The sequence below is a fragment of the Ciconia boyciana genome, chromosome 18, assembly GCF_034638445.1.
Source record: "Ciconia boyciana chromosome 18, ASM3463844v1, whole genome shotgun sequence".
Lineage (NCBI taxonomy): Eukaryota > Metazoa > Chordata > Aves > Ciconiiformes > Ciconiidae > Ciconia > Ciconia boyciana.
The window spans coordinates 10,382,131-10,409,559 of NC_132951.1; the positions used below are offsets into that span (position 1 = coordinate 10,382,131).

The window sequence follows — 27,429 nt, forward strand, 5'->3', positions numbered from 1 at the left end:
CACCCGCCGCCCAGCAGTGCCCCATGGCTCCGGCCGGGAAATTTTCAGCCGTGGCGGAGCGCGTGCGAGGGGATTTTGCTGGACTGGCGGAGCGTTACTGGTTCCAGTACCCCACTTTGAGCGTGCCCTCCAGCTCCCCAGGGATCCTGGTTGATCTGGGAGATGCCAGCCCCCTCCTGGCTTCCTCCCCATGCCCCGGGAGAGCGGGGCCAAACAGCTCCTGGTCCAACACCCATGGCTGGAGAGTGTTTTAAGGCAACTTGAGTTTTTCCATCCCGTTCTCCCATGTCATGAGAGCTGCCCGGAGGCTGGGGAGGGAGAGGGGCTCCTCGCCTGCCTCCCGCTCTGCCCCGCTGCCCGGCCGGCTCCCACGGCCGCCCCGCGCGGCGCGGCACGCCTTGGCACGGAGAGGGGCTCGAGGCTGAGGCTGGCGAGGGCCTGGGCGTGAGGGCGCAGGTAGAAAGGGAGGAGCGGGTGTTGCAATCGCCCCGTGAAGCAATGTCGGGAGCGGAGGAGGCCGGTGCCAAGACGGAGCCGGTTTGCCTGGCGCCAGCAGCCGCGGGACCTGGCGTGGGTCCCCGCAGCGTGTGCGGTGGGGGGCACGGCGGGGCCGCGTGGGGACTCCCACCCGGCCGAGGCGCTTCACCCCGGGGGGGGTGGACGGGACGACAGCCCTTTGGGGCGGCACGACCGCTCTCCTCGGGCCTCCCCATCCCCCCGCCAGCACATCAGGGCGGCTCATTCCCGGGAGGAGGGGACACGGACACGCGGGTGCTGCGCTGCCCCGGGGCGCTGGCGCGGCTGCAGCGGGGCGGCGCGGGGGGAGTGGCCGGGGGAGGCCGGCGGAGCTGGGGCTGCCGTGGGGCGCCGCGCTGCCGACCGCCCCGGGCGCTGCCTTCCTCCTCCTCCTCCTCCTCCTCCTCCTCCTCCTCCTCCTCCTGCCGCCGCCCGCCCCGGCCCGGCTCCGCTCGCCATGGGAGATGTGGTCTCCACGCACCTGGACGAGGGTCGCCGCCAGCACATCGCGGGTGAGCTCCCGGCGCGCTTGCCCCGCTCCCCTTACCCCGCCGGGCTCTCCCCGTCCCTCTCTGCGATCCGGGTGGGGACACACACACCCACCCACCGCCGCGTTCCCGGGAGCCCCGCCGCCTGCTCTTCCCCTCTCTCACGGACTTTAAACTTTTTCTTTTTTATTTTTTTTTCTTTCCACCGCGTTGCAGTTTCCCTGTGTTTTCGCGTGTCCCCTTGGCTGGGCACAGCCCGGGGAGGCGGGGGGGGGGGGGTACACCCGAGGTGCCTGTCTGCCTCCCAAATGAAAGGCTGGGTTGTGCCGGGGGTGTTTGTGTTGGCTCCGGGGACCGGGAAGCGTGTTCGTGCGCTGCGCTTCCCCGGGCTGTGGGGAGGGAAGGGGGGGAGCTGGGCTCCGGAGAGATGCTGGCAAGCCGGGTCCTGTGCAGGGAAACCACTGTCAACATGGGGTTTGCTGGGGCTGGGCCGGCAGATGAACCTTCTCCCCCTTAGCAGTGCTGGGGGATCCCAGGGAAGCCCCCCCAAGGGCTCCGGGGTGGGGGGAAGGACTGGCTGCACCCCTGGGGTACCCCTGGCCGCCTGCCCCGGCACGGGCGGGACACAGCAGTCCCCCCGCCACCGCTGCGGGACAGGGAAGGGTGACAATGTGGTTATTGAGAGCCCGACTGTCCCGGGGCGACTGCCCGGCAGTGCCTGTGCCCCCGGCGCAGGATCTCCGGTCAGTGCCGCCTGGGCATTGCTGAACGTGGGGTCACGGCTTCCGCACAGGCACGGGTTTGTGTGGAGCGATGGCTGGGAGGGTGGCGGCAGGGGCACAGGGCTGCTAATTGGTGCCTGTGGTGACTTGCTTGACCCCCATAAGTGGGGTCACCCCTCTGTCAGGGTGCCGGCCCCCCCCCGAGCCGCCTTGCGTCACTTGTGATGCGGGCGCTTCTCTCCCCAGGGCTCCCGAGCAGGCAGGACCTGACCTCTGAGCCCTTTCATGCTCCAGCTTTGGTTTCAGCTCCCCAGGCTGACAAACCCTCCTCTCCTCTGGGTTAAGCAACCCCCCCGTGAAGCTGCACCTAGTCGGGTGGCACGGAGCAGCGTGGCTTCGTGCTGGACCTTGTGCGCCTTGCGGAGAGCTCAAGGGCTTGGGGAGTGCCGGGGTTTTGGAGGTGGCTCTGCCGTATCTTTCCTCCGTCTCCGCCATAAAGCCACGGGAGCGGCTCTGAAGTCCTTTTTCCCCAAGGGCTTTGGGGAAAAAGCTGCTGCGGGTCCGGCTCGGATGGAGCAGCGTGGTACAACTGCCACGGTACCGGCACACAGACTCGATGTTTTGCAGCGTACGGTGGAGCCCATCCGCCTTGCCAGGCCCCGCCGTCCTGGGCCGGCTGGCAGGAATGCTTACGTGGTATGCGGCGCAGCACGACGCCAGCAGGTTTGCGAGCTTTGAAGGAGAGCTTGTAACGCGCTGTGGGGTTTTTGTGTTGCATAGTTAAAGCTCGACGTGGCTGATCCACGAGGCTGCACCGGCTCAGGTCTGCGCGTGGCTGCTCGCCGCAGCACGTTCGGGTCCAAAGCACATCCCCAGTCCCCCTTTAACTTAGATGGTTATGGGTCTCCATACAGAGCTAGCTCCCTGTCCAAGCCCGTGATCTTAATCCTAAAGAATAACAAGGAAAAGCCCGGCTGGGTTTCCTATGCAGGAATCTGTCCCTGCTGGGCCAGAAATCAGATGTTTGCAAGGCCAGGCTGGATGGCTGCACCCTGGCAGGGACCGAGCTGTTACATTGGGGGGTTTCAGCCCATGCTCGGGGTGGGGGGGTTCATGGGGAAAATAGAATTCCTGTGAAACAGGTTTATGGAGATTGGGCTGGTACGTGTCCTGTGCCATGCTGCAGCTCTGAAGGTTCGGGGTGCATAGGGGGGACCCACACCTGTACTGGGACACCTCCCTGGGAGAGACTGGAGCCCACTGGGATCACTAAGCACCTCTCCGCTTTCCGCCCGGGCTCCTCGCTGGGTGAAAAGCCCCCAGAGCTGGGAGGGGCCATAACCCAACAGGCAAGGCACGACTTGCTGTCAGGCATGCAAAGCAACGCGGTGGGGAAAACTCCGGGTTTTCCTGCCTAGCTCGGCGTGTTCTCCACTGCCGCTGCTCCTGCCGGTGCCCAGGGAGGGATCCATCCCCTCTCCAAGCAACTTTTCTGAGTTGTCCTCCCAATTTTGGGGAGTTTGGAGGAGCTGCCCAGGCTGATGTGACCCCTCATTGCAGCAGGGATGGGAGCTCTCTGGGCTTGGCAATGCTCCCCGTGGCTGCAGCCCCCTTACACCAGCAGAACCGTGCCGGCTGGGCATGCAGCAAGCCCTGGGGCTGTGGGGAGACAGTGAGAGCCTGGGCCAGATCCTTCCCCCCTGCTGGGAATGGATGTCTGAGCACCACAGGTGGGTTAAAGGCAGGAGGGAGGTAGCAAAAAGCCTTCCCATGCCATGCACAGTGCGGTCCCCTCTGCATTGGGACCTCTGCCATCAGAGCTGTGCTGCAAAGGTGCCACGCCATGTCCCAGCCCACGTGGCGGTGGCTGCGGTGAGGCTGATGCCACGGGTCCTGGAGGTCACGGGCCACATGCGCATGACTTGCATGTTGGTGGCTCAGGACCAGGGTCGTTCCTCCCACTGGTGGTGCTGGTGGGGCTGGACCGCTCTCCTGCTGCCTGAGCAGGCGTGCAGGCAGCATCCCTGCCAGCACTGGGGATGCTCCACTGCGCCGGGGCTGACAGGCAGCCCAGGGGATGTGATCTACACCGGGGTGGTTTTCAGGCAGTGCTGCCTGCAGCTTCTGCATCCCTTTCTCCAGGGTCTCTATGACTGGTAAGTGCTTCCTTCTGCCGCCCTGCTTCGGACATCATTCTGGCCTGAGTCACCCAGCTTGTTTGTCAACACCCTTCTGCTGCCTTCCTCCTCCTCTTCCTCACAAATGTGGGCACCAGCCTGCTCCGTGGGCTGGAGCAGGGACTGGCTCCCCCTCCTTGCGCAAGGATGCCCAGCACAGGCATCGTCGCCTGGGCACACGAGGGTGGCAGGCATGGGGCTCCTGCCAGGGCTCCCGGGAGAGCTGGGACGTCCCTGGGTGCCTTGGGTTTTTTCAGACTGTCCCCTCCTGTCCAGGGCAATAGGTGCCCTCAGCAAGGGGCTGTGCTGTGCTGGAATAACTCCTGCCCTAGTGCGTCCCAGCCCCATGGACCCCTTCTCCAGGGCGGTGAGGTGGAGCATGGCTGGCAGGGGCTGGGCCCTGTGGGGCTGGTGGTCCCGGGCACCGAGCGGGTGGGAGAGCCCAGGGATGCAGCAGGAGTTGCTGGGTGCCTCCGGGGCCAGAGGGATGGGGAGGTGAGTGGCAGCGCAGGGAGGGTCCCTGGGAGCTCACACCTTGTTCTGGCATCTCCAGGGAGTTGACAGCCCGTTAATAGCTGAGTAAACCAGCTGTTAATTTGGGGTGGGACTTCTACAGACACCAGCCCATGCAACAGTGGTAGAGGTGACACCAAACCTCACCCCTGGTGCTGAACCCACAGCCTTTCCACTCCAACGAGCCTTGTTGGGCATCGGTGGCTGCGTATCCTCGATGCTGCCGAGGAGCATCCTTCTCCTGCCGGGAGGCTGCGTGCCGCCAGGATGGGCTGTGGGGTCGGGTCTGGAGGTGCCCGGCAAACGCCAAAAGGCGCCCGGCTGTCATGTGCCACGGGGGGGAGGTTGCCGGCAGCGGGAAGAGGCTTGCCGTGGCTTCCTTAAGCGTGACACTCATTTCCTAGCCTTGGCCGCAGATCAGCTCCAGCCAGCGCGGGAGGCGGTGGCTGCTGGTGATGGGCTCTGGGGTTGGTCTTGAGGCTGAAACCCTCACCCTGCCCCGGGGGGGACCGATGCAGGGAGGCTCTGAGGGATCGGTGCTGCAATGTGCTGGAGATGTGGGGTGGTTTCTCATAAAGAAGTGTGTGTCTTCTTTCATTGTGAAATAAATAACTCCCCTGGCATGTCAGGGCTCCCTGCCAGCAGGGAAGGGCTGGTTCTGGCAAGCCAGGGCTTACCTGCAGCCATCATGTCGGGGCACGGGGCTCGCTCGGAGCCAGTGTGTTGGAGCGGAGGACATCACCGGCTGCGGGGGCCTCTTGTGCTGGTGGCCTTCCCATGTGGGCAGGAGGTGGGAGCCCTCCCGGCCCTGCCTGTGCTCAGCCGGCAGAGCCTGCCTTCCCTCCCAGGGGGGCTTTCCCTGCCTCTTCCGGCAAGGGCTTATCCAAAGGCCTTGCCTTGAGCAAGTTGGGGCACGCATGGAGGGCATCCCTGCTCTGCTTGGGAGCAGGAGGGCTGGGGACAGGAGGAAGAGAGCTGGCATCGCAGCTGAGAGCTCTCCTTGGGCCCTCGGGTCAGTCCAGGGAGAGAAAAGCACCCTGCAGACCAGGACACCCCCCCCACTGCAGTATCAGACACCCCTAAACCCATTGCAGGGACCCAGCAAGGGAAGCACAGCCAAGAGCTGGCATTTCCCAAGCCTTTGCCTCCCTCCTGCCCCCAATTCGCTGCAGAGTCTGACTCTGAGCCCAGGGAGGCTCGGTGCCTCTTGGCACTCCCCCCGTCATCTGTATCCCACCCTCCCGGGGACCGATGGGCTCCCGTCCCTCTGCCTGAGCCCTGCAGCACGTTGCAACAAGCCACTGGCTCCCACCCATGGCTCTGCCGCAGCCGTGGTGCTGCTGGTGCAGCCCCACGCTGGGAACAGCAAAGGTGCCACGTGTGCTGGGCACGGGGACAGTCACCGAAACAGCCACAGAAAGAGCCCAGGGTTAGGCGTGCAGACAGCCCTGGTCCATGGGGATGCAGTGGGTGGGGGGTCCCACGGACAGACCCTGCAGCTGGCCTCGCAGGCCGGAGCCTGGTCCCAGCCCGTGGGGAAGGAGCGGTGTGGGACCCACCCGTCCCGTTTCCATCCCTCTTACAGCATCCTGCGACCAGGCTTTATTTCACAACCCAGCCAGCAGCTGCCCTGCCCTTGCTCCCGATGAGCAGGGAGATGGGGGGAAGCTGGAAAGCTGTCTGCTCGCAGGATGGGGCTCTTGCCTCCCGCACCGCCCGGCCCCTGGGCTCTGTGCGTCCCGGAGCTTTTCAGCAGGCAGAAGGGCTGGAGGGACCCCGGGATGCTTATCCACGGGAGCTTGCCAGGGCGAGGTTTGAAGGCAGGCGAGCACCAGCTCTCCAACATGAGGCTGAGCACCCGCTTTGCCCCTGCAGGACCCAGGTCTGGTCCCGGCACCCAGTTTGCAGAAGGTGTCACCGCACCTTGGCCTGCAGCCCCCGGAGCCCGGCCGGTGCCTGGCCGTGAGATCCCCAAGCAGCAGCTGTGCCCCCTCCCCAGCCCCTGGCTGGCCCCTGAGCCCCGTGCCCGGTGTGCCCGCACCAGCTCTATGGAGAGCCTGGTGCCAGGGGGGCCAGGAGGGGAGGAAGGGACAGAGCCCAGCCGCTCGTTGTGAGCAGACTTCCTCCCAGCCTCCTGGACTGGAGGGGGAGGAAGGAGTAAAACTCCACCTTTTCCCCCTTTTCAAAGGGAAAGGGCAGCAGCGTTCAGCACAGGTCCTGGCTCCAGCTGGTAGAGCACGGTGCCTTTCTCCATGCCCTCCTGCCCTTCCCCAGCAGGGATCTGTCCCTGCTTGCAGCCCGGCTCCCAGCCCCGCTCTGGGGGGCTTGGACCCCTCCGCTGTGGGAGTCCCCAGGATGGGACATCCCCATGCAGCAGGGATGGATGGGATGCTCTGCCCTGGAGCTGGCAGGGGACCAGGGGCAGGAGCTCCCTCCTGTCCTGCTACGTTGGTGGCTCCTGGAGCATGGGATGCTTGTCTTGGCTCCTTCCTTCTGCCAGCTCTACTCCGCGCTAGGCGTGATGCCCTTGGGGGTTTTCCCTGCATGAAGGGACGTGCCCCAAAGCTGGGGTGACCTCAGTGCCGCTGCGTGGGGCAGGAGAGCAGGGCTGCCAGCTCCCAGGCACCCAAAGCAGTGGTGGCTCAGCCATGGGAAGCATCCCGAGCCCCTTCCTCTGAACCCAACACATGCAGGGCATCACCTGAGACCAGGACAGAGCCTTGCCTTGGCAACGTCCCCACACTGGGAACATCCCTGCTTTGGGAACATCCCTGCCGTGCCTCTGCCTAGGAGCCGCTTTGCTCGCAGGCTGCTGCCCACCCTCCCGCAGCGAGGAAGGCACCGGTGATGCTCCGTGACGCCGGGCGCCGGTACCCACCAGCCCGGAGTGTCCGTGGTTCACCAGGGGCCGTGGTGCTTCTGGAGCATCCTCGGCCATGGGAGACACTGAGCCCTTGGCCACCCTCGGCCAGGGCATTGCCCTCCGTGGGGAGGAGGGAGCGGGCGTGGGGGACATGGTGTGGGACGCGCGCTGCGGGGCAGGTGGAGATCCTCTGTCCTGCCCCGGCCTCGCAGAGGAGCTGGGCACAGGAACCCCCCAGCAGCAGGGCCTGCGGCAGAGCCCAGAACAGGCTCAGGGCTGTTTTGTTCAAATACCTCTTGGTGGGATTTTTTTTTTTTTTTTTTTTACGTACATAAAAGTCTTTGTTTGGTCTCCTCCCGCGGTGCTGGATTGGGTTTCCCGCTGGCACTGGCCAGCTCGCGGAGGGAGAGCGTGCCAGGTTCAGCTCCGTTCCCTGGGGCTGGGCACCGGCGGGCACGAGGGGGCAGCTGCTCGTGGCCTGCCGAGCACAGAACCATTTACTGGGACATCCTGGAGTGAGGACCACCCACCCCCTGCTGATCCCGGCACCCGGAGCATGAGAGACCAGAGATGCCCAAGTCTGATCTGGCCCCTTTGCCTTGGGACCCCCCTGGTCCCGCAGCTCCCACGTGCCGCGGGGCCCCGCGTGGGTGCCCGAAGGACGCTGCTGCTGGTGCGCTACCCGCAGCGGCACTGCCTGCGTCCCGGCGTTGGCTCAGCTGCAGTGGGGGTTGCGCCATGCCGGAGCGGATGCAATGCTGCCGGGCCGGTGCTGGTGGATGAGCGGGGCCTTATCTGGGGAGGGGTGATGCTGGGTCCCACCCTGCTGCGGGGCAGCACCCGCCATGGGGTGAGCACCAAAGGGTTGGCAGCTTTCCTCCAGCCTGGCCAGGCACTGGTGGGACCCTGGGGGACAGGGGACGTGTGGGGTGATGTGACCAGCCAGGATGAGGGCAGTGGGTCCTGGTCCAGCGCGGGGTTTTGGGGGTGGTACCCAGCTTGAGCCGAGCTGCTCCACGGGGATGCTTCATCTCCCCACAGCCACCTCCCTGCCCGTGGGACGTATGCTGACTGTCCTGCGAGTGCAGTCACCTCTTCGGGTGGGCTTCAGCCTGGTCCCCGTGCCCGCCGGGCAGCTGGCACTTTGGGCCGGGTGGGTTTAGCCCAGCTGAGGTGCCTATGTGGGCACCTGCGCCCCGTGGCTTTGGAGCATCACCCCTGACGGCAAGGCTGCTCAAAGGGGAAGGGACGGGGCAGGAGGGTCTTGCCTGGATCGGGCAGGGCTGGGGGTCGGGGGAGATCTCCTCCTGCCCCTGTCCCTCAGAGGCTGTTTGGGCAGGGAGGTTCAGGGCAGACATCTCGCGCTGCCGGGTGCCTGGGCTCAGTCCAGCCCTGACCGGCTTCTCGGGAGACGTTCAAAGGCCCCGAACGCTGTTTGTTATTCACATGCACATTCCTCACACGCAGGCTCGCACGAAGCCCCGCAGCAGCCTTGTTCCCGGGGAGCAGCGGGAGACCGGCATCCACGCTGCGGGAAAACACCCGCTGGCACGAAACCGGAACGTAATCCCTCGCTGCTGGGCTGCTGGCCCCAAGCCGCGGGAGCGGGGCTGGTGCAGGGGTCTGAGCCTGGCTTCGTGGTTGGGACTGGGGAGCAGGAGCCGTGGGTGAAGGGTGTCTGAAGCGTGGTCGAGAGTGCCGTAGGGGTTTTTCAGCTGGTCCTAGGTTGAGGAGCCGCTGCTGAATGTGCTGCTTCGTTCTCGGCCCCGAGAATCTTCGTGGTCTGCTTTAGATCCTCCTGCGGCCGCGCCGGGCACGGCTCTGCTTCGGCAGGTTTGTTTGCTCCGGGCTGGGAGGGGAGCGGCGTTGTGCAACAGCCACGGCTGGGCGCGGTGCTGGGAGACAGGGTGGGTGCTGCCACGGTGGGGACAGACCCCCCGGGAACGTCTCCGGGGACATCCCCGGGGACACGGGGTGCTGCCAGCAGTTGGAATGGGGGATGCCGCAGGGTGCTGGGTGCTGGTGAAGGGTGCACCTTGCAGGCGGTGAAGCAGGGAGCCGTGTCCCCGACGGGTGCCCCAGCCCCGAGCTGGCACCGCGGGCGCTTCTGACTCATCCGGGGGCAGAGCCGTGCGTGGCAAAGGCAGAGCGAGAGAGGATGAACCGGTTCAGGCCTGGGCCCATCTGGTTTCTCCTCCGAGGCTCCGCTGCCTCATCCCTTCCTGCCCACCCTTCCCCACAACGGCGTGAGTCAGAGGGCAGCTGGCCGCTCGGCTCATCCCGGCACGGCCGCCCGCGGAGCTGCGCGGGGCTGCTGCCGAGGGGGTGGCAGGACGTGCCCCTTTCCACCCGGACCGTGCTTCTGAGCTGACTTGTAGCTGAAAGTATTCCCGATGGATTTTGGAGTAGTGCTGGAGCCAGGCGGTGATTCCTGTCCTGCCGGGTCCCCTGGTGCTGAGCTGTGCCCTGGGTGCAGGCATCAGAGCTGGGGCAGGCACCGGGAGCAGCCTCCGCTCCCAGTTTGTTCCAGATAAGCTCAGTCTAAATCCCCATAGCAGCCTGGAGCAGAAATACCCCGGGCTGGTTTTGGGTGGGTTTGTGTGAAGGGTGCATTTGACTGCAGGGACGTAAGAGGGGAAACTGTCCCCGGTCTTTACTCTCCCCACCCACAGTTTGTTTTTCCCTGTTTCAGTCTCTCCTGGTCCTTACGAGAGGGGGAAATGGGAAGCGCTACCAGCTCAGCCCCCCGGGTTTTGCTTTTATGTGGAACAAACCCTCCTTCAGCCCCTTTTCTGCCACTGTGTCCTCCCAGGTGGGGACCCGGTGCCCGGCCCCCCAGCCCTGGCATCGCCCTGGGAGCTCACGCTGGAAACCCGGGGGTGCTCAGGGGATGCTCAGCCGGGCTGAGTCAGGCCCATGTGAAGGAGTTTGTGTTTTCTGGGTGGAAATGAACTCAGATTCAAATTCCTGAAACCCTAAACTGCCGGCTGGGGCTTAACCCTTCGGGTGCACCCGTCGATGCTGCGGGATGCTCGCCCAGCTCCCTGCAGGGAGATGCAGCGGCTCTTGGCTCTTCTCGGTGCCCTGTCGACAGTGGCACCTCTTGCACCGTCCCTCCTGCTGGTTGTCACTGTGTTGCTGATGCTCAGCCTGCCCAGAGCCATCGCGCGTCCTGTGACGCTGCCTTTCCTAAAATCTCATAGGGATGAGCCTGCGCTGAGCCGGGCCCAGTTGCGGCGGGGCGAGCCGGCGGGCAGGGTGGGCGGCACAGCAGCGGGGCTCTGTGCCCGGTGGGACAGCCTGTGTCCATGGGTCGCTCCCGGCCCACCCTTCCCCAGCTCTGCCGCTGCAGGTGCTGCTCAGGGCTCGTAGGGTGCTGCTGGTTTGAGGTCTGGCTCAGCACCCCGTCCCCGGCATGCTGTGCACCCCGTCCCTGCCATGCTGTGCACCCCGTCCCCGGCATGCTGTGCACCCTGTCCCTGCCATGCTGTGCACCCTGTCCCTGCCATGCTGTGCACCCCGTCCCCGGCATGCTGTGCACCCTGTCCCTGCCATGCTGTGCACCCCGTCCCTGCCACGCTGCACACGTTGTCCCTGTTGTGCTGTGTACCCGTCCCTGGCATGCTGTGCATCCCTTCCACGGCATGCTGTGCACCCCATCCCCAGTGTGTTGTGCACCCCATCCATGTGTGCACCCCGTCCTTGCCATGCTGTGCACCCTGTTCCTGCCGTGCTGTGCCCCCCATCCCCGGCGTGCTGTGCACGACTGGTGGGGGACGCCCCGGCACACTGGCTGCACAACGCCAGGATTTGGGGCACGCGGGGGTGGCTGAGGAGCAGCGAGCACCCCCTCCAGGTGCATTTAGACCAGGCATCGGTGCGGGATTGCTGGAGCAGCCCCGCTGCGAGGGATGACCTGGGCACCCTTTGCCCATCTGGTAGCATCAACCTCCCTGCGGTGGTGGCCTTGTCCCCAGTTCCCTTGCTGGAAGAGCCTCGTTATCCTCCTGGGCCGCTGGAAGGAACCGGAGCGGCCCGAGACAGGACGCGAGGGGCAGGGTGGGAGGCAGGGGGTCGGCGTGGGAAAGCCGGCGCTTGGGTGACTTTCCGGACAGCGTGTGCGTCTTGGCACTGCCCGTCCTCCCCAGCTTTCCTCCCGCCGGCCGGGCGCGGGCAGGGTGCCGGCAGCTCCACTACCCGTCTTGCATGCCCAGCGTGGGAACCGTCGGCCAGGCGGCCGCTCCCCTGCACGCCGGGGACAGCCGGGGCTGCCGCAGGGCTGTCCAGGTGAGCAGTGCCCTGCCGCCTTGCGCTAGCACCCCTGTGTGCCCGGGAGCCGTGGCCGGGCAAGGAGGGGCCCTTTGAGTTCTGCTGCCTGTGTCTGGGTGGAGATCAGCTTCCATCCGTTCTTGCCTCGCCGAGGTGCGAGCCGGCGGTACTGCATGCCAGTCCCTGGATGTCCCTGCAACCCGCCCCCACTCGCTAATCATTTACTGGCTAAATTAGTGATTAACTCCTTCCCCGGCAGCCGTGGCAAGTCTGGCCGGGCCAGCACATACTGCTTGTGAGTCCCCTGCCAGCGGGATGTCCTACGGGCCATTGCCACCACGGCATGGGCCATCACCACCATGGCACAGAGCGACCTTCACCAGGGTGGGGACACCCGGCAAAGGGACGTGATGGCACAGCCCCGGGGTGTCCACTCCTCCATTGCTCTGCAAACACAGCCCCATGCCATCAGCCCCGTGCTGTGCTGGCGGTGGCGAGGGGACACGGGGATGCCTGCGTGGAGGCAGGGGGACCTGGGGCTTTTCTGCGGCCCCGGTGAGTCAGGCTGTCCCGCGGGGGCCGGGGGAAATGAGCCAGGCGAGGTTTCGTCATGAGCGCGGGGGCCATGGCTCAGCCGGCCCAGGGGCTCTGCTTCAATGAGCTTTTTTGTCCTTTTTTTTTTTTTTTTTTTTTCTGGACCAGGGGGAAAATGCCCTGCCTCTGGTGAGGCATCCCTGCAGCATCCCACAAGGGCTTGGGCACCCTGCTCCCAAGCTGCTGCTCCTGCTCCCCCTCATCTACCCAGGGGGGCTCCTGGCAGGGCTCCTGGGGAAGGCTGGGATTTCAAAGGCATCCTCACCCCCCCCGAATATCTTTAAGTAGCAGCAGAGGGATGACACGGTCTCTGGAGGGTGTGTCTGGCGCAAGGGACGTAGGGCTTTGGGCTTGCAAAACGGGATGTGGGCTGAAGGGAGGTTGCGGATGACTGTTCCTGCTCGGATTTGTCAGACTCTCGCCTCCAGCCTCCCTGGGGGCTGCGTGTGTGTATGGGTGTGCATGGGCGTGTGTGGGCATGTGTGTACATGGGTGGGCATGTTTGTGCATGTGGGTGTGCATGTGGGTGTGCACGTTTGTGCAGGGGTGTGCGTGGATACATGTGCTGCTTTGGGCATGAGCCGCTCCGCCGCAGAGCACCCAGTGCCTGCTGTCCCCGCACCGCCCCGTGGTGTGCGTTTGGGAGAGCCCCATCCCTGGGGTGCAGCCGGGGTGCACCCCCTGGCCAAGCACGCTTGCAGTGATGCCGCCCCGGGGACCCACCCCCTGTCCCTTGGGGGGCCATGAGCATGGTGGCCATGCCCCGGGGGCCAGCCAGGCCAGCCCGGGAGTAGCCAGGGAGCAGGAGGCAGCTCTGCGTCCCCCAAGGCACAGCTGCCAGCACCTTGGCCTGGCTACTGCCAGGCGCGGAGGGGTGAAGGCTGTTTTGGGTGCAGAGGAGCAGCGCACCCTCTGCCCACCCAAGATCCTGGCAGGTCAGGAAAAGGGGAAGGACATCCCCAACCTCAGCTTGTCGGGTATCTTTGAAGGGGTACGGGGGGATGCTCATCTGAAGAGCAGCTTTGCCGAGCACCCCCAGTGGAGCCTGCCTGGTGGCGTGCCGCTCAGGCCAGTGCTGCGGGAGGCTGAGCTGGTCCCCAGCCCTGGGGAGCCGCCTGGGCTGAGCCGTGTCCCTGTCCCTTGCCAGGCTCTGTCCCACCTGGGACGTGCTGTGATGCTGCAGCAGCGCTGATCCTGCAGATACCTCCGTAGGTCATGGATGCGTCGAGTGACGGCGAGTGAGAAGGGCACTGCTGTTGGGTGGGGGCCGAGCAAACTTTGCAGCAAAACCTGTGCAGGATCTGACCTCCCCGCTGCCAGATCTGCTGACTCTGCTGACCATGGCCTGGGCTATTTAAAGTATCACTCTCATTTTCACATGATTTTGAGGGTAATGAGGAAAACGAGCTCTGGCCATGCACTCTTGCTGGCAGGGCTCTCTGCAAGCCAGGGGCTGCCAGGATGGTGTTTCTGGAGCCCCGGTCTCCCCACCACGGTGAAACAAACCTCAGGCAGCGAATCCAGGTGGCTGCAGGGAAGGATACGGTCAAGCTGTCCATGCTGTTCTCTGAGCGATAAGGTCTCTGGGCTAGGCCTGGGGCTCATGGCTCGTTTTTTCCCGTTGGCTTTGCTCTAAGAGGTGCCAGAGCTGGGGCTGGCCCTGGTCATACGGGAGGTCGGGATAAGAGCTGTGGTCTATGCACGTGTGGGGCTGCTGCTGGTGCTGGAGATGCTTCCAAGGGCAGGACGCATCCAGTCCAGGCTGCTGGGTGAGCTTGGGCAGCTTGCCACGGCTTTTGGAGTCCTTCTGAGGGTGAGATCCACCTCCTGCCCTGGCTCAAAGCGACTAAAACTGGACCAGGGCTTCTCTGCCTGGGCCGTGACCTCTCAGTACGTGCGGGCTGCACATGCCTTTGGGGGTGCAACCCGCATCGCCGGCGGCACCGGCTGCTCCGCGGCTGTTGCCTTCCCGTCCGGCCCGTGCCGCTGTGCTGGAGCTGCTTTGGGCTCGGCGACGGCCGCAGTGGCACGACCGGCTGAGGGGGTGGGCAGGAGCGGGAGCCGCCTCTCCCGGCCGGTTTCGCCCAGACGAGCCTCGGGCTCCGCGGTCCTCGGGTGTCACCTGGGACAAGGACAAACCTGTGCTGCCTGTTTCATCCCCCTGCCACAGTGTCCTTGCAGGAGCTGCTTGCCCTGCCGTGCCCGTGGTGGCAGTGACGGGGAGGGTGTGTGGGTCCCTGGGGACCCGGGAGGGAGGGCTGGAGCACGGCCAGGGATGCGGAGCTGATGTGGCATAGCCGGACCCTACTCCAGGCTCCCAGCATCTCACCCAGCCCCGCGTCCAGCCTGGCCTCGAGGGTTGCCCGGCGGCTGGGATGCCCAGAGCCCTTTCTCTGCCCTCCCCGTACAAAGCCAGCTGCTGCAGAGCCCCTTTATCTCCTCCTGCAGCCGCCACGTGCAGCTCAGTCACGGGGACAGCGGGAGAGGGAAGGAGGGGAACCCGGGGGCCGAGGAACAGATGAAATCTGTGATCAGAGGTGCCGGCGCTGGGGCTCCTGCTGAGCCAGGCATTGGTGGGTGCCGTTGGCACCCATCTGTGACCACAAAGCTGGTGGCTTCCCCTTGCCCTGCTTTGCCGGGAACCAGAGAGATGTGCTGGAGCCTGCACTGGCCCGGCAACCCCGGCTGCTCGGGGACCGCTGCCTCTGCATGGCTCGGTGTGATGGGGACCAGGGTGGTGGCACATGGAGCAGCGGGAGGGTGTCGGTGCCGGGAGCTCGGTGGTCCCAGAGCAAACACCAGGCTTGGGAAAGCACCGTCTGTAGGTGGCTGGGGACACCCGGCACCACCCTGGGAGGTCCCTGCTTGTGCACCCGGAGCGCTTTGCCGTGGGTGTCTGAGCCCGCACCCAGGACAGGGCGGTGGCTGGGTGGGAGCCAGCAGAGCCCCATCCCTCCCTCGCCCTGTCGTGGGGACAGGCAGGGGACACAGCTCCCTGGACTGCCACCCGTCTCCAAACCCTTCCAGCTCTTGGCTGGACACACGGCCGAAGCGGCTCGTAGAGGGACGGCCGCTCGTGGGTGGCCTTGGTCGTGCAGCCGGGGGGTCTGCGTAGCCCCCAGCACTGCTGGGAGGTTTTGTTCAGGCTGGTGAAGGAGCCAGTGGGTGCTTAGCCAGTTCCCATGTGGGACACGTGAGCTCCACGCAGGGTGCTACAGGCGTGGGGGGGGCCGGGGCACCCACTGGCATCATCAGCGTGGGCTTCCCATCCTCTGCTCTCAAGCAAAGCCCGGCTGTACCACCGCTAGCAGTCCACATCTTGCCAAATCTGGTGTCACCTTGTGTCACCGCCTCGCCACACCGCTGGCCACCTCCTCCTACCCCCCGCGGGTCCCGGGGGCTGAGCGTGGTGGCTAGTGGGGCAGCCAGGGCAGCGGGCAGGGAGCATCAGTGGCCCCCCAGCACCCCCTCGGCATCCCAGGGGGGCTTGCTGAGCTGGGGGAGATTGAGTAACCTTGGATGTTTGACTGCAAATCTTTTGTTTCAATGTCTGCAAGTAATCGACTTTTGCTTTTCCATTTGCTTAAAACCTCCTAATTGGCCCCGTTGTTAATCAGGGAAGAATGAGTGACTAAGCCGTCTCGCCTGCCCGGGCACCGGGGGCTCTTTTTTTCCCATGGACTGAAAGGAAATGAAACCTCAAAATGTCCTTTTAAACCTCAGCTGTCAGCATCGCTGCCCAGAGCCCTGGCCAAAATCATACAGTTTTGTACACAGGAGTTGCAACAGAGGTGCAGCGTGGACGCAAGCGCGGCGTGACTGCGAGCTCTTTCTTTTCCAGGACAAAATGCCAAAATTGGGGGTGAGGAATTTCTCTGCTGGGACGAGCAGGCGTCTCATTCTTTGCCGCGAAAAAAGGTTGCTTAAATTTAAAGGGATTTTCAGCCCTGGCACGGCAAGACGCTGGCCCGTGGGGTTTGCTCCCGTCGTGGTGCTGGCAGTGCCAGCATCTCCTCGGGGATGAGTTTCTCTGTCCCCAGCCACCATCCTCAGGCAGCATTTTCCTCTGGAGCTGCTCGTCCCACGGGGATTTGCAGCACTCTGCAGCAAGCTGCTCCCTCGTGCTGGCTGGGCTGCAAGCGTGGCTCCAGGCGGCTGCTGCTGGAGATTTTGGCTCCCATCGAGCTGTGCCGGGGCTGGCGCGAGGGTCTGTTTTGTCTGGGTTCGTGCCCCCAGCATCGTGCTGGCTCCTGCACTGGGGATGCATAGCCAGCATCATTCCTGCCTGCGCCCATCGCCAGAGCTCTGGCAGGGGCTGAGCCGTCAGAAATAGTTGGAGGCGACTCAAATTCTTTCCTTTTCACAGGCTCTGGGGCAAAGTTGAGAGCAAAATTCAGAGTAGAGGCCCTGTGTGCCAAAGGCAGCTCTGGGGAAGTTGTGTCCCCAGACCTGTGATGCTTTGTGACAGGGTTTTTGGTGTAGGAGCCCCGTGGGGGGTCTGGAGCTGGGGTGGGGAGGGGAGAGGGCAGGGCGCTGCGTGGGGCAGGGTGTAGGTGGGGAGGGTGCTGCATGGGGAGGGTGCTGCATGGGGCACATGGGGCAGGGTGCTGTGTGGGGCAGGATGCATATGGAGCAGGGTGCTCAGGATGCGTGTGGGTCAGGGTGCCGCATGGGACAGGGTTTACTCCATGGGGCAGGGTGCACATGGGGCAGGGGTGCTGGCAAAGGCTGGGGGGGACAGTCCCGCTGCCCCGCTGTGGCTGATGGCCCAGGAGGAACAAGGGGTTCCCGTGGCTGCACCCTGGGGCTGGGAAAGCACCGTCCCTGTGGCTGGGGGTGGGTTTGCAATGCTGGGGGGCCGGGCTGCCTCCTTTCCCCTTTGAATCTCCCTGCTGCACGCGTGGCCCCGAGCATCACCACTGCAGAGCCTGGAGCCGCCCAGCCCCTCTGTAGGATGGCCCTTACGGGGGCACGGCCGGGTCGGGTGGGTGGGAGTGATGCTTGCGGTTGGGGAATGGGGGGGTTGCCCCCAATCTCAGCTGGCCGAGGCGGTCGGAGCAGGGCCGGGGAGCGGCACAAGGCGCAGGAAGCCGTCAGCATTGCCGGAATTGGCTTAATGTCAGGAATTTCCTGCTGGGGAGAGGAATCCATGGCATTAACGTGAAAGGCCAAAAAAGGCGATCATGCTGACCCCAAATTAGTCCCTGGGCTGGATGGGGAGGGCAGAGGGCAGCGGGCTCGGCCGTGGCCCCTGCACCGAAGCCTGCTCCGGCGGGCAGGAGGGTGACGGGAGGTGTTGGGTGGGTGGGGAGGGTGGGGGGCAGGTGTCCGAGCGGGGTGCCGGGGGGGTCTGCAGCAAGGAGACCCCTAAATCCAGCCCCTGCCTAACGCGGTTCTGCTCTCCCATTGCAGAGAAGACGGGGAAGGTGCTGGGGGAGTTTTGCCGGTTCTACAAGGAGCAGTACGGCGTAGCGCTCTTCAACAGCGTCCGCTATGAGATCGAAGGCAACGGAGGGCCACAGGCCCAGCTGCTCCACCGCAAGGTAAGAGCCTGGCTCTGCGCGAGGAGCCTGGACCCGGCAGGGATCTCCATCCCCATGCCCAGCAAGCACGGACCGATGTCGTCCCCAAAGCCCCAGGCACGTCCCCTCTTCCCGTTCCATGCTGCTGGGGTGGAATGAAGCCCCTGTGCCACTGGTCCAGCCCATCCTCGTGGCGTTGTGCACCGTCCGTGCAGCACGTGGGGTGATGGGAACCGCTGGGATGGTTTTCTTTCCCAGCCCATGCAACGAGCACACCCAGCGAGCAGGGGCGAGGCTGGCTTTTGGTTGCAGCCCCCGTGGGTGTCTGTGCTTGATGCCAGGGCTGGCCGGAGCTCCCGGGACCCCCTTGGGCCCAGTGACGCCCCGAGCAGGGCGTGCCAGGCTGTTGTCCTCCTGCCCCTGGGTGCGAGCGATGCTCCAGCCCAGACAAATGCCCAGGGAGGGGTAGGAAGCCCCTGGCGGGTCCCTGACCCCGCAGGAGAAGGGTAGGTGGCTCCAAGCCTGATCTCCAGCAGCCACATGTCTCCTGGCTGGCAAAAGTTCTCCAAGCATCCCCCCTTGTTGCCTGCGGCTCCGGCACCTGGGGACGGATCCCGCTCTCCCCTCCCGCCTCCAAAGGCAGATGCACGTCAGCCGGGGCTTCTCGCCGGAGACAGGGTTTGGAGTTGCTCCCTGGCCAGGTCGGTGGAGCTGCTGTCCTGTGGCTGCTCCCTGAAAGCAGGAGCAGATGTGATTGCACATGGGGATGGGCTTCTGCTTTTGTCTGGGACTTAAAGGCGTGCTTTTTTAAGAAATCTAGAAATTGCACCCATGAAATCAGACTCAAGCCCTGGGTGCTCACAGCGACTGTCCTTCTGGCCCACCCACGAAGGTGACACCTTGCCCAGGCACCTGGACGTGCCCCATCTCCTCTGGAAGCTGCCTGGGTGCTGGGTGTGTTGAGCAAAGTAAAGGTGTGGAGGTTCCCGGGCAGGAGCCGGGCGCCCAGCGTCCTCAGCAAGGCGTCCCTTGGGTTCCTCGCAATTTGGCAGATGCCATCAAACCCCCGGGGGTACCTCCCTCCCGAGGCTGGTTGCTTCATCAGAAAGCTCCAGGAATGTCTGAGGAACGGCGGCGAGGCGGGGAGGTCAGGGACACCGTGCAAGTCTTTTAAAACCCCAGCGTATAAATCGCACATTCCTCTTGCGCGATGTCCCGTCTGCTGCCTGTCCTCTGCCAGGGCGCGGGCAGAGCCTCCAGCCAGGCTGCACCCGGGCTCCAAACACCCCAGGGACCTGCGTGTCTGTGGGGTGGCTCTGCAAGGAGCTGGGGAGAGCATCCCTTTGCACTCCCCAAATATGCCAAAAAAAGTTGTGGGTGGCCAGAAGATGCAGGAGAGCATCCTCCCTGTCCTCAGGCAGGTCCAGCTGGAATCTGGCATTTGGGTTTTTAAAATTTTATTTATTTTTTACCTTATTTTTTGCCATCTCTGTGGGGATGTGGTGCTCAGAGGCAGCTCCTGCAGCGATACCGGGGGCTGGAGGCCCTCCTGGGCAGAGGGGGACAGCTGGGCTGGGGTCTGAATTGTGGCTCAGTCGCCTGCAATGCCAGCAAGAAGCAGCAGCGATAAGAAAAAGAAATAAATGTTTCTGCCTTTGGTCTCCCCAGCAGCCCAGGCATCCCCAGCCAGCGGTGGGGACGGCGTACATCGTGGCCTTGGTCCAACATCCTCACGTGGCCCTGAAAACCAGTCCCTGAGCATCCTCTCTTCTCACAACACCCCCTCCTTGCCTCTCCCAGCCGAGCCCCAGAGCTGGTGTATCCAGACCCAGGTCTCGCTCCCCGTCGCTCCCTGGCCCGCGGCGGGGATGCAGGCAGCCCAGGGCCCTCCGCCTGTGCGCTCCCCGGCCCCCTCCCTGCCCAGCCTAGCCATGTGGCACATACCTGCCTGTCCCAAATATTTGCCGGGGTTGGGTGGTGCCACCTCGGTGCCTGCCCCGGGTGAGGAGGGTGTGCCAGGAGGGGACGGCTGTGCCGCAGGGCCGGGGCTCCTGGGATGCTGGTGGCTGTGAGCGGCTGCTCCCCATCTGAGGGTCCCCTGGACCCACGTCAGGGCTCGCTCCAGGTTTTCTTTCATTATCAGCCAGTCCATGCGGCTTCGTCTGCCTCGGGCAGTGGTTTTGAAGCTGGTTTGTATGGGCTCATTCTTCCTGGATGAGCCACCCCGGTGAGATGCTGATGGGGACTCCCAGAGCTGGCACCACCATTCTGTCCCCATCCCTGCTGGTGGCCTTGGGGTTTGGGCTCTCATCGCTCCCGCTGTCCCCCAGCCCTGCGGGGCTTGCGTTGTGCTTTCTTCTCCTCCTTCCAAGGGCTTTGGAAAGCAGTAAGGAGCAGCGAGGTGCCGTCAGCCTGTTTGCTGAGCCAAGCTGCTCTCAGACCTCCCTACCATCCAAGGGGGTGTGCGGTCGGGGAGCGGTGGGGTCTTGGGGAAGGCAATGGGCTGCCTGTGAACCGGGAGATGGACAGAGCAGGGAGAGGAGAGGGAAAGGTCCTGGTGCTGGGTGCGTGGTGACCTGACGGCCACCGTGGTGGACGGTGGGTGGCCACGGCAGGAGAGGTGGCCGCTGCACGCTCCCGCCCTCACGAGAGCTCTCGGCTCTTGTTTATGTTCCTGGGGTCATAAAAATTCTTGGGACAAATTCTTGGCTCGCTCAGCCAGCCTGTGTTTGGGATGGCGTAAACGCTGCCGGCGTGCAGGCCAAAAGGCGCTGGGCAGCCGGTGAGGGGCTGCTCAGCTGGGGGGGCTCGGGGGTGCAGCACGTCCTCAGGCTGTTCCTGGCACTGGTCCTCCATGAGGTCCAGAGCATTCAAGCATCGTCTGGTGCTGGGCTCTACAGGGTGGCTTCTTGCTTTTCCTCTTCCATGTCCCATCTGGAGCTCGTGCTTGGTTCCTGCCATCTGCAGTTTGCCTCTGACCCACACCCTGGCAGGACCTTCTGGTTGATGGCCGCTACCGAGCAGTACCACGCGTGCTCCCGCCTGTCCCAAGCCAGGGAAATCGCAGTAGCTGGGGTTGGGAAGAGCTGCTGGAGGGCTCCGCTCCAACCTGCTGCTCGGCCAAGAGAGCTCAGGTCACTCAGCTGAGCTTGGTGTGTCTCCCAGGAAGGAGGTGCCAGGGACAGAGGTGTGACCACCACCACAGTGACCACCACCACGTGCGACTGCGTGTGAGCAGCCCCTCTGAGGTTTTCTAGGGCTGTGCATGTGGAAACCCCCAGGCTGTCACCCATATGTGCTCCTTCAGGCACCAAAATCTGCACTGTTATAGGAGATCATCCGGTGGTGAAATTAGAGACCCTCAGCATAGCCCTAGTGCAGAAAACCCCACCCAAACCACCACGAATGGACCTTGCTGAGCTCCCCGAGCCAGGCCGTGGCCATGGGATGGGGGGGTACCCGGCTGCCCCCTCCCTGCCCCTCCCGTGCCACCCACCGCGTGTCTCCTCCCCGCAGGTCCCGCTGGAGGACCACGTCATCTACTCGGGCAACCTGTTCCAGTACATTGAGGAGAACAAGAAGTGGAGGAACCGCTTCTGCGTGGTCCCGCACAACTACGGCTTGGTCCTCTACGAGAACAAACTGGTGAGGGGCATCACCCTTTTGCCCGTCTCTGGTGGGCACAGCTTCACAGGGGGACACGCCATCGCTGCGGTGGCATGGCCGTGCTCCCCGTCATCCATGACCATCTTTTTCTGCTCAGGCCTATGAGCGGGACCTGCCACCCCGCGTACTGGTCAACAGTGCTGGCTACAAGATCCTCACCTCTGTGGACCAGTACCTGGAGCTGGTGAACAGCAGCCTGCCTGGTGAGTGGTCCTGGTGGCTGTGGGGCGAGGAGGGATGCTGGGGGTCCCCTGCACCCCCATGCTGCTGGGCATCCCTTGGGGACCTTTGGGAAGGGGTGGTTTTGGGGTGTGGGCATCCCTCAGGACCTTTGGGAAGGGGTGGTTTTGGGGTGTGGAGCTGTAGGGAAGGAGAATGGCCCCATTCCCCCCGTGGGGTGAAAAGAAGGAAAGGAAGGAAAAATGCGTCTGCGGCTCCATGAGAGCTGCCCCGAGCTGCTCCTGCCTCCCTTTCCCAGGGAGCGCTGGGCAAAGGCAGCAGCTCCTGCTCCTCCATCCAGACTCCCAGGAGGACGGGCCATCACCCCACTCACCGTCCTCCTGCCCTGGGTCCCTGAAGGCCAGGGCAGCCCCCAGGGAGTGGGGCAGGAGCTGCTGAAACAGCTCACGGGGGGCAGTGAGCCCTTTGCCAGTTTTGAGCATGGGCACGATGGCAGCAGGGTCAGGCCAGCAGCTCTGGGGAGGGTTTCACGCTGGAAATAGTGATTTTTTTTTTTTTTTTTTTTTTTTCCAATTTTCACTTCTGATTTCCTTTTTGGAAGAGCGAGGCTCTGTGCACTTTTTTTGCCCCATGTTTTTGGTAGAACTCACAGCAAAGACACTGGGAAGGAGCCGAGGGGTCTTGTGTGCCCCTGCTGCACCCCAGCCCCAATTGCTGGGGCAGATGGACACCCCCAACCCTGCAGCATCCCCACCCCTGTCCTGCCCCATCCCTTCCTCAAAGCATCCTTCCCCCCTGCAGGCGTGACGCCCAAATCGGGGCACTCCCCCATCCTGAAGTGCCCCACGGATTTCCCCCTGATCCTCTGGCACCCCTACGCCCGGCACTATTACTTCTGCGTGATGACGGGCAAGGAGCAGGAGAAGTGGCGGGCGGTTTTCCAGGACTGCGTGCGGCACTGCAACAACGGTGAGCGATGCTGGGGGGACCGACACGGGGGCTGCGGGGTGGGGAGAGCATCGTCCTCCTGCTCTGAAGAGGCTGTTGGGGACCCCGCGGTGGTTGGGTTGGGTTTTGGGCTAAAGGGGATGATTTGAGGGTCAAGAGGAGGAATTGGCTGGGAGTTGTTGAGCATCATTGAGTATCTCATCCTCTCCCCAAGCAAGGGTGGGGAGCGGGAGGGATCCGGCTGCCTGGTGCATCCCTGTGCCCGGCTTCATCCACCGCCCATAAGGAACATGATGGCTGCACCAGGGCAGGCAGCATTTGCAGGAGCCAGCACAGAGCCTGGCTCAAGAGACGCCCTGATGCCTATTTTCCACCCCGAGGCAGAAAATATTTGGTAATTAGAGTCATCAAAACTCCCAGCCCCACCGTCCTGCTCCTCGCCCCATCGGCACCTCCCGGGCTCCAGCGAGCGAGGGCAGCCAGGCTGTGGGCAGAGGGGGTGCGGGGCTGCGAAGGGCCGGGGCGGAGGCAGGACCTGCCTCCCATGTCAGCGATACTCTGGCAGGAAAACACGATTTTCCTGCTTGGCTGTGGCCTGTGTGCTCCTGGGCTGAGACCCAGGTCTCGGTGGTGCCTTGGATGGTGAGAATTTTCCTGGGGAAGGAGGTGCCAGTGCTGAAACCTGCTCAAAATCGGGTCTTTTAGTGGGCAAAGAGCGATGCTGCCTATTTTTTTAGTGCTGCTTTCACTTCTGGGAGCTGCGTGTAGCGCCAGTTTTGCTAGAGCTGCTGTTTAGGGAACAGAGCGATGGGGTTGGATCCAGAGCCCGGGTTTCAGTAGGGGTTTCCATCCTCCCACGTTAGATTAAATCTGAAAGCTTTGCTCTTTCCCTTCCTTTTGGTGCTCCTCACCGCAAAACACATCCATGTGCTGTTGGTGAGCTGGGGACATCTGAGCTCATTGGGATGAGCATGTCCCCGCAGCCCGCCCAGGGCCTGGGCTCCTTTGGGGGGAGCTGGGTGCGGTGACCCCCCCAGCCGTTCATCGCCCCGGGATGCTGCGGGAGCATCACTGCTGCGGGCAGTTCCGCACCCCAGGACCCCTGTGCTTGCTGGCTGGACCCACAAAGCCGGGGCACTGTGAGCAAAACCAGCTCCTAATAAAAGAGGAATCAACCTCTCATACTAACAAAGAGCTAATTAATTAATTTATTTATCTTTAATTCCCCCCCCCGGTGGCTGGGTGCTGCTGCAGGAGAGAGGAGAGATGTGAGCCCTCCACCATCCCCACTGCCAGCCAGGGCTGTGCCATTAAATCCTCTCCTCCCTCTCCTCCTCCTCAGCATGTGATGAAAAAAATGTACAGGGGTGCGCAGCGGCCCGGGGAAGGCTCAGCGCTGGCAGGGTTCTTCATTCCTGCAGCCTGGGCTTCTCTGTGAGATGGTTCTTCCCTCCCGAGCTCCATTTCTGCCCCTCGCTGCTCCTGTGAGGTCCGAGATACTGTTTCAAATCCCATGAAAGCACTTTTGTTGTTGTCCAGCAATTTTTTTTTTTTTCCCCTAAATTAGAGGCTCTGTTTCTGCCACCGGGTGTGATTAGTGTGGGAATTTTCACCTCCCTTTTTAAGGCTGTATTTTTGTAACACCAGCTCCTCTGTAAGGCCCAGGGATGTGCAACATCGTTCCTCACACAGGAGGTGTCCAGCCTGGCTTCCCCGGAGTCTGGGTGCCCTTGGCCACTCCGAGATGGCCGCTTGCCCTGCATGGTGACACGAGGGGCTGGAGCAGCTCCCACCCCGCTGGCTTTTGCCCCTTAGTGCGGGCAGGCTGCGCCGCTCAGCTGTGTTTTGGGCAAAAAGCGGCTTCAAACTCAGATTTCTTCTTCAGGACTGTTCCCCCCCTGTGCTGTGAGCAGGGTGGACTTTGAAAGAGTCGAGGTGTAGCATCACTCTCTGGTGTTGGGTACTCCTATCCCGCGGTGCACCGTCACCCCCGAAGCCTTTCCAGGATAGGGTCCAGGCTTGGGCGGTTGCTTCCCATCCCAATAAAGCGAGCTCAGATCAATGCTTAATTAGCCATATATTAATGAAGCAAACACATTAAATTTGCCCTGTGAAGTGGCACGGTGGCTTCCTGCAACCAGCCCTGTCTGCTTGTCCCTGGGCAGGACGCAGGGCTGGGGACGGGTCCCCGCAGCCGGAGCCCGCTGCCCCCCGGGCTTGGCCAGGGACCAGTGACCCTGGTGGGGCAGGTCCAGGTGGCTTCTTGGAGGGCGAATCCTGCCCTGCTCTCTGCCTGATTTGGAGGATGAGGTTTGGCCATAGCAGCTCTGGCAGGGGACTGGAGCCTGTACCAGGCTGTCCCAGCCGGGAGGTGATGCTGAGCTGCAAGGAGCCGTGGATGGAGAAGCCCTGGCCCCTGAAAGCTCAGCCCTGCCCTGGCTCCCGCTCCCACCGAGCACTGAGAAAGGGTCAGACTTCACTTTCTCAGTGTTTTTTTTTCCCCTGTATGTTAAGCTGCCCCTTAGGAAAAGCTGCTTAGGCTTGGAGTTAAACGTAATCATCTTACAAAAATCTGTGTGCGTTGGAAAAGATCCACTCGCTACCCCGGGCTGTCCCTCGTGGGAAGGGAGAGACCACCCCGGCTGCATCTCCCCGGGACACCGGCTTGCCGGGCGGTGCAGGGACGTGCCGTGACCCTCGCTGTCATCGCTGCGGGATGCTCTCGGGGAGCAGGGTGGCTCTGCCGGGGGCCCCTTTGCCCTGGGGCACAGCCACCACCAGCCACCCTGGGCTCGGTCCCATCCTAGCGCCCTCCTGCCAGAGGGGTGTCCGTCTGTCTGTCTGTCTGCTGCCCCCATCTCCTCCTCCTCCTCCTGGAACGTGGCCGTGGGCTCCCAGCATCTTGCCCCTCCTCCTGATGGGTGCTGTGGGAGGGTGGGGGTGCTGTCGGAGCCCCCCTCGAGCCTGTGGCCCCACAAGCCGTGCTGCAGTGACTCATGGCAGGGACATCTCGGGGGCAGCTGAGCCGGCCGGAGCCCAGCGTGCCTCCGCAGGGCTGGCTCGGGGCTGGGGCCCCGACTCATCGCCGAGGCCTCTCGGCCGCTTTCCTGCCTGCCTGCAGGGCCCCCCCTTCCTCCAGCCCCCCAGCTGCCCCGTCCTGCGGTGCTGGTGGGCTCGCTGGGCCCCGTGCAGCATCGGGGGTCACTGAGCCCCCCCATCCTGCTGAGCCCCTGCTGTGCCAGCAGGGCTCGCCGAGCTCGCAGGTCCCCGTGCACCATCGGGGCTTGCTGCCCCCCTGCTCCTGCTGTGCCACGGGGGCTCGCTGAGTCCCGGGGTCCCCATGCACCATCGGGGGTCACTGAGACCCCCGTCCTGCCGAGTCCCTGCTCCTGGGTGCCTGCCTGCCCTTGGTCCGGCTCTGGAGGGGGTCAGGCTGTGGACAGAGTGGGAGCCCCCCAGCCACTGGGGTGTGTGGGAGACTGCTGCCCCCCGCCAGTTAGAGACAGGGGCTTGGGATGGGATCCCCCATCCTGGTGACAGCCCTGGGCTCCTTGCATGGGTCCGAGGGTGTGGGGCATGTGAAGGACCCCCTGCAAAGATGGGCTGGGGTGCTGCAAGCAGCTGGGCTGCCCCTCGCTCCCCATGCTGGGCTGCTCACTCCCCCCCACCCCACCCCCTCCCCAGGGATCTCCGAGGACTCCAAAGTGGAGGCTCCAGCCTTCACGGACGCCGTCCGCATGTACCGCCAGTCGAAGGAGCAGTACGGCACCTGGGACATGCTGTGCGGCAACGAAACCCAGGTGAGGACCTGTCCCCCCCAGGCTGGGGTGGGGGCGTGCGGGCTGAGCAGGGTCCCCAAAGCCTCCTGCCTTCGCAGGTCCTGAGCAACCTGGTGATGGAGGAGCTGCTCCCCGAGCTGAGGACCACCATCGGCCCCCGGCTGAAGGGCAAGGCTCAGGAGCGCCAGCGGACCTGGATCCAGGTGCGGGGCTGGGGCTGCCGGGGGGGTCATCGTCGCCTGCCCTCCCCCTGCCTGCACTGCCTCTGCTTTGGGGGCCGCCCTGCCGCCTCCCTTCCCCGCCAGTGCCCACCGGCTTTCCTGCCCGTGCCACCTCCCGCATCGGCCCCTCTCCCGGCCCCCGCCAAAGAAGCCGTCCTTGTGCTCCACTGGGGCTTTTTACAGCTCCTTGCTGTGCCCCCGCGAGCAGCCCTGCCCAGCCCTGCCTGCGCGGCGTCCCTGGGGTGAGGGAAGCAAACAGGAGGAAGCCCAGCCCTGGAGCGAAGCCCGTCCGGCTATATTTAGCGAGCCATTTTTAGAGCAGCACAGGCTAAATCCAGCCCAAACCCTTGCAAAAGACCGAGGGCTCTTCAAAACTGCCTGTTAAAACCTTAAAAGCCAATAGATAATTACCCCAGGCTCATAACGTGCCACTAGTGCAGCCTAAAAATGCACAAATGCTGCTTTTTCAGTAGCTGCGGTCTTAGTTGCAAAGCTGGGAATCCCGAGGGAGGGAGCGGGGGATGGCTCTGCCTCCTGCCGGCCCCGAAATCACGGTGTTTGGCTGCAAAGTGAGCGTGAAGCCTCAGCGAGCAAGGAGCCTTGGCTCCTGAGATCCCAGGCAGGTTGAGCAGGGCAGGGCACAGGTTTCAAACAGGGTCAGGGGCTCTCCTGCCCAGATTGCCAGCATCCCTGGACCACCAGCGTCCCTGGACCACCAGCTTCCCTGGACCACCAGCTTCCTTGCACCACCAGCTTCCCTGGACCACCAGCTTCTCTGGACCACCAGCTTCCTTGCACCACCAGCTTCCCTGGACCACCAGCTTCCCTGGACCACCAGCCTGGACCTGCCTAGGGCACGTTGGCTGACAGAGGCAGCGCTCAGCTCTGTGCCCCTTGGGCACCGCTTCGAAGCACCTTCTGCACCGTGGGGCTTCATCTCACCCAGCTGGGGGGTCCCTGATGTGGAAAAC

The 27,429-nt window shown here is 63.8% G+C and overlaps 1 protein-coding gene across 1 annotated transcript in view; it reads left to right on the forward strand.

Moving 5' to 3' along the window:
* Positions 1-832: 832 nt before the first annotated feature.
* Positions 833-27,429, forward strand: part of NIBAN2 (niban apoptosis regulator 2) — a 32,171-nt gene continuing 5,574 nt past the window's right edge. Inside the window, exons 1-7 of the mRNA XM_072882774.1 lie at positions 833-1,028; positions 17,555-17,685; positions 21,181-21,309; positions 21,428-21,533; positions 22,312-22,479; positions 26,143-26,258; positions 26,336-26,440. Coding sequence (XP_072738875.1) covers positions 974-1,028; positions 17,555-17,685; positions 21,181-21,309; positions 21,428-21,533; positions 22,312-22,479; positions 26,143-26,258; positions 26,336-26,440 — 810 coding nt within the window. The 5' untranslated portion in view covers positions 833-973. The remainder of the gene's footprint in view (positions 1,029-17,554; positions 17,686-21,180; positions 21,310-21,427; positions 21,534-22,311; positions 22,480-26,142; positions 26,259-26,335; positions 26,441-27,429) is intronic.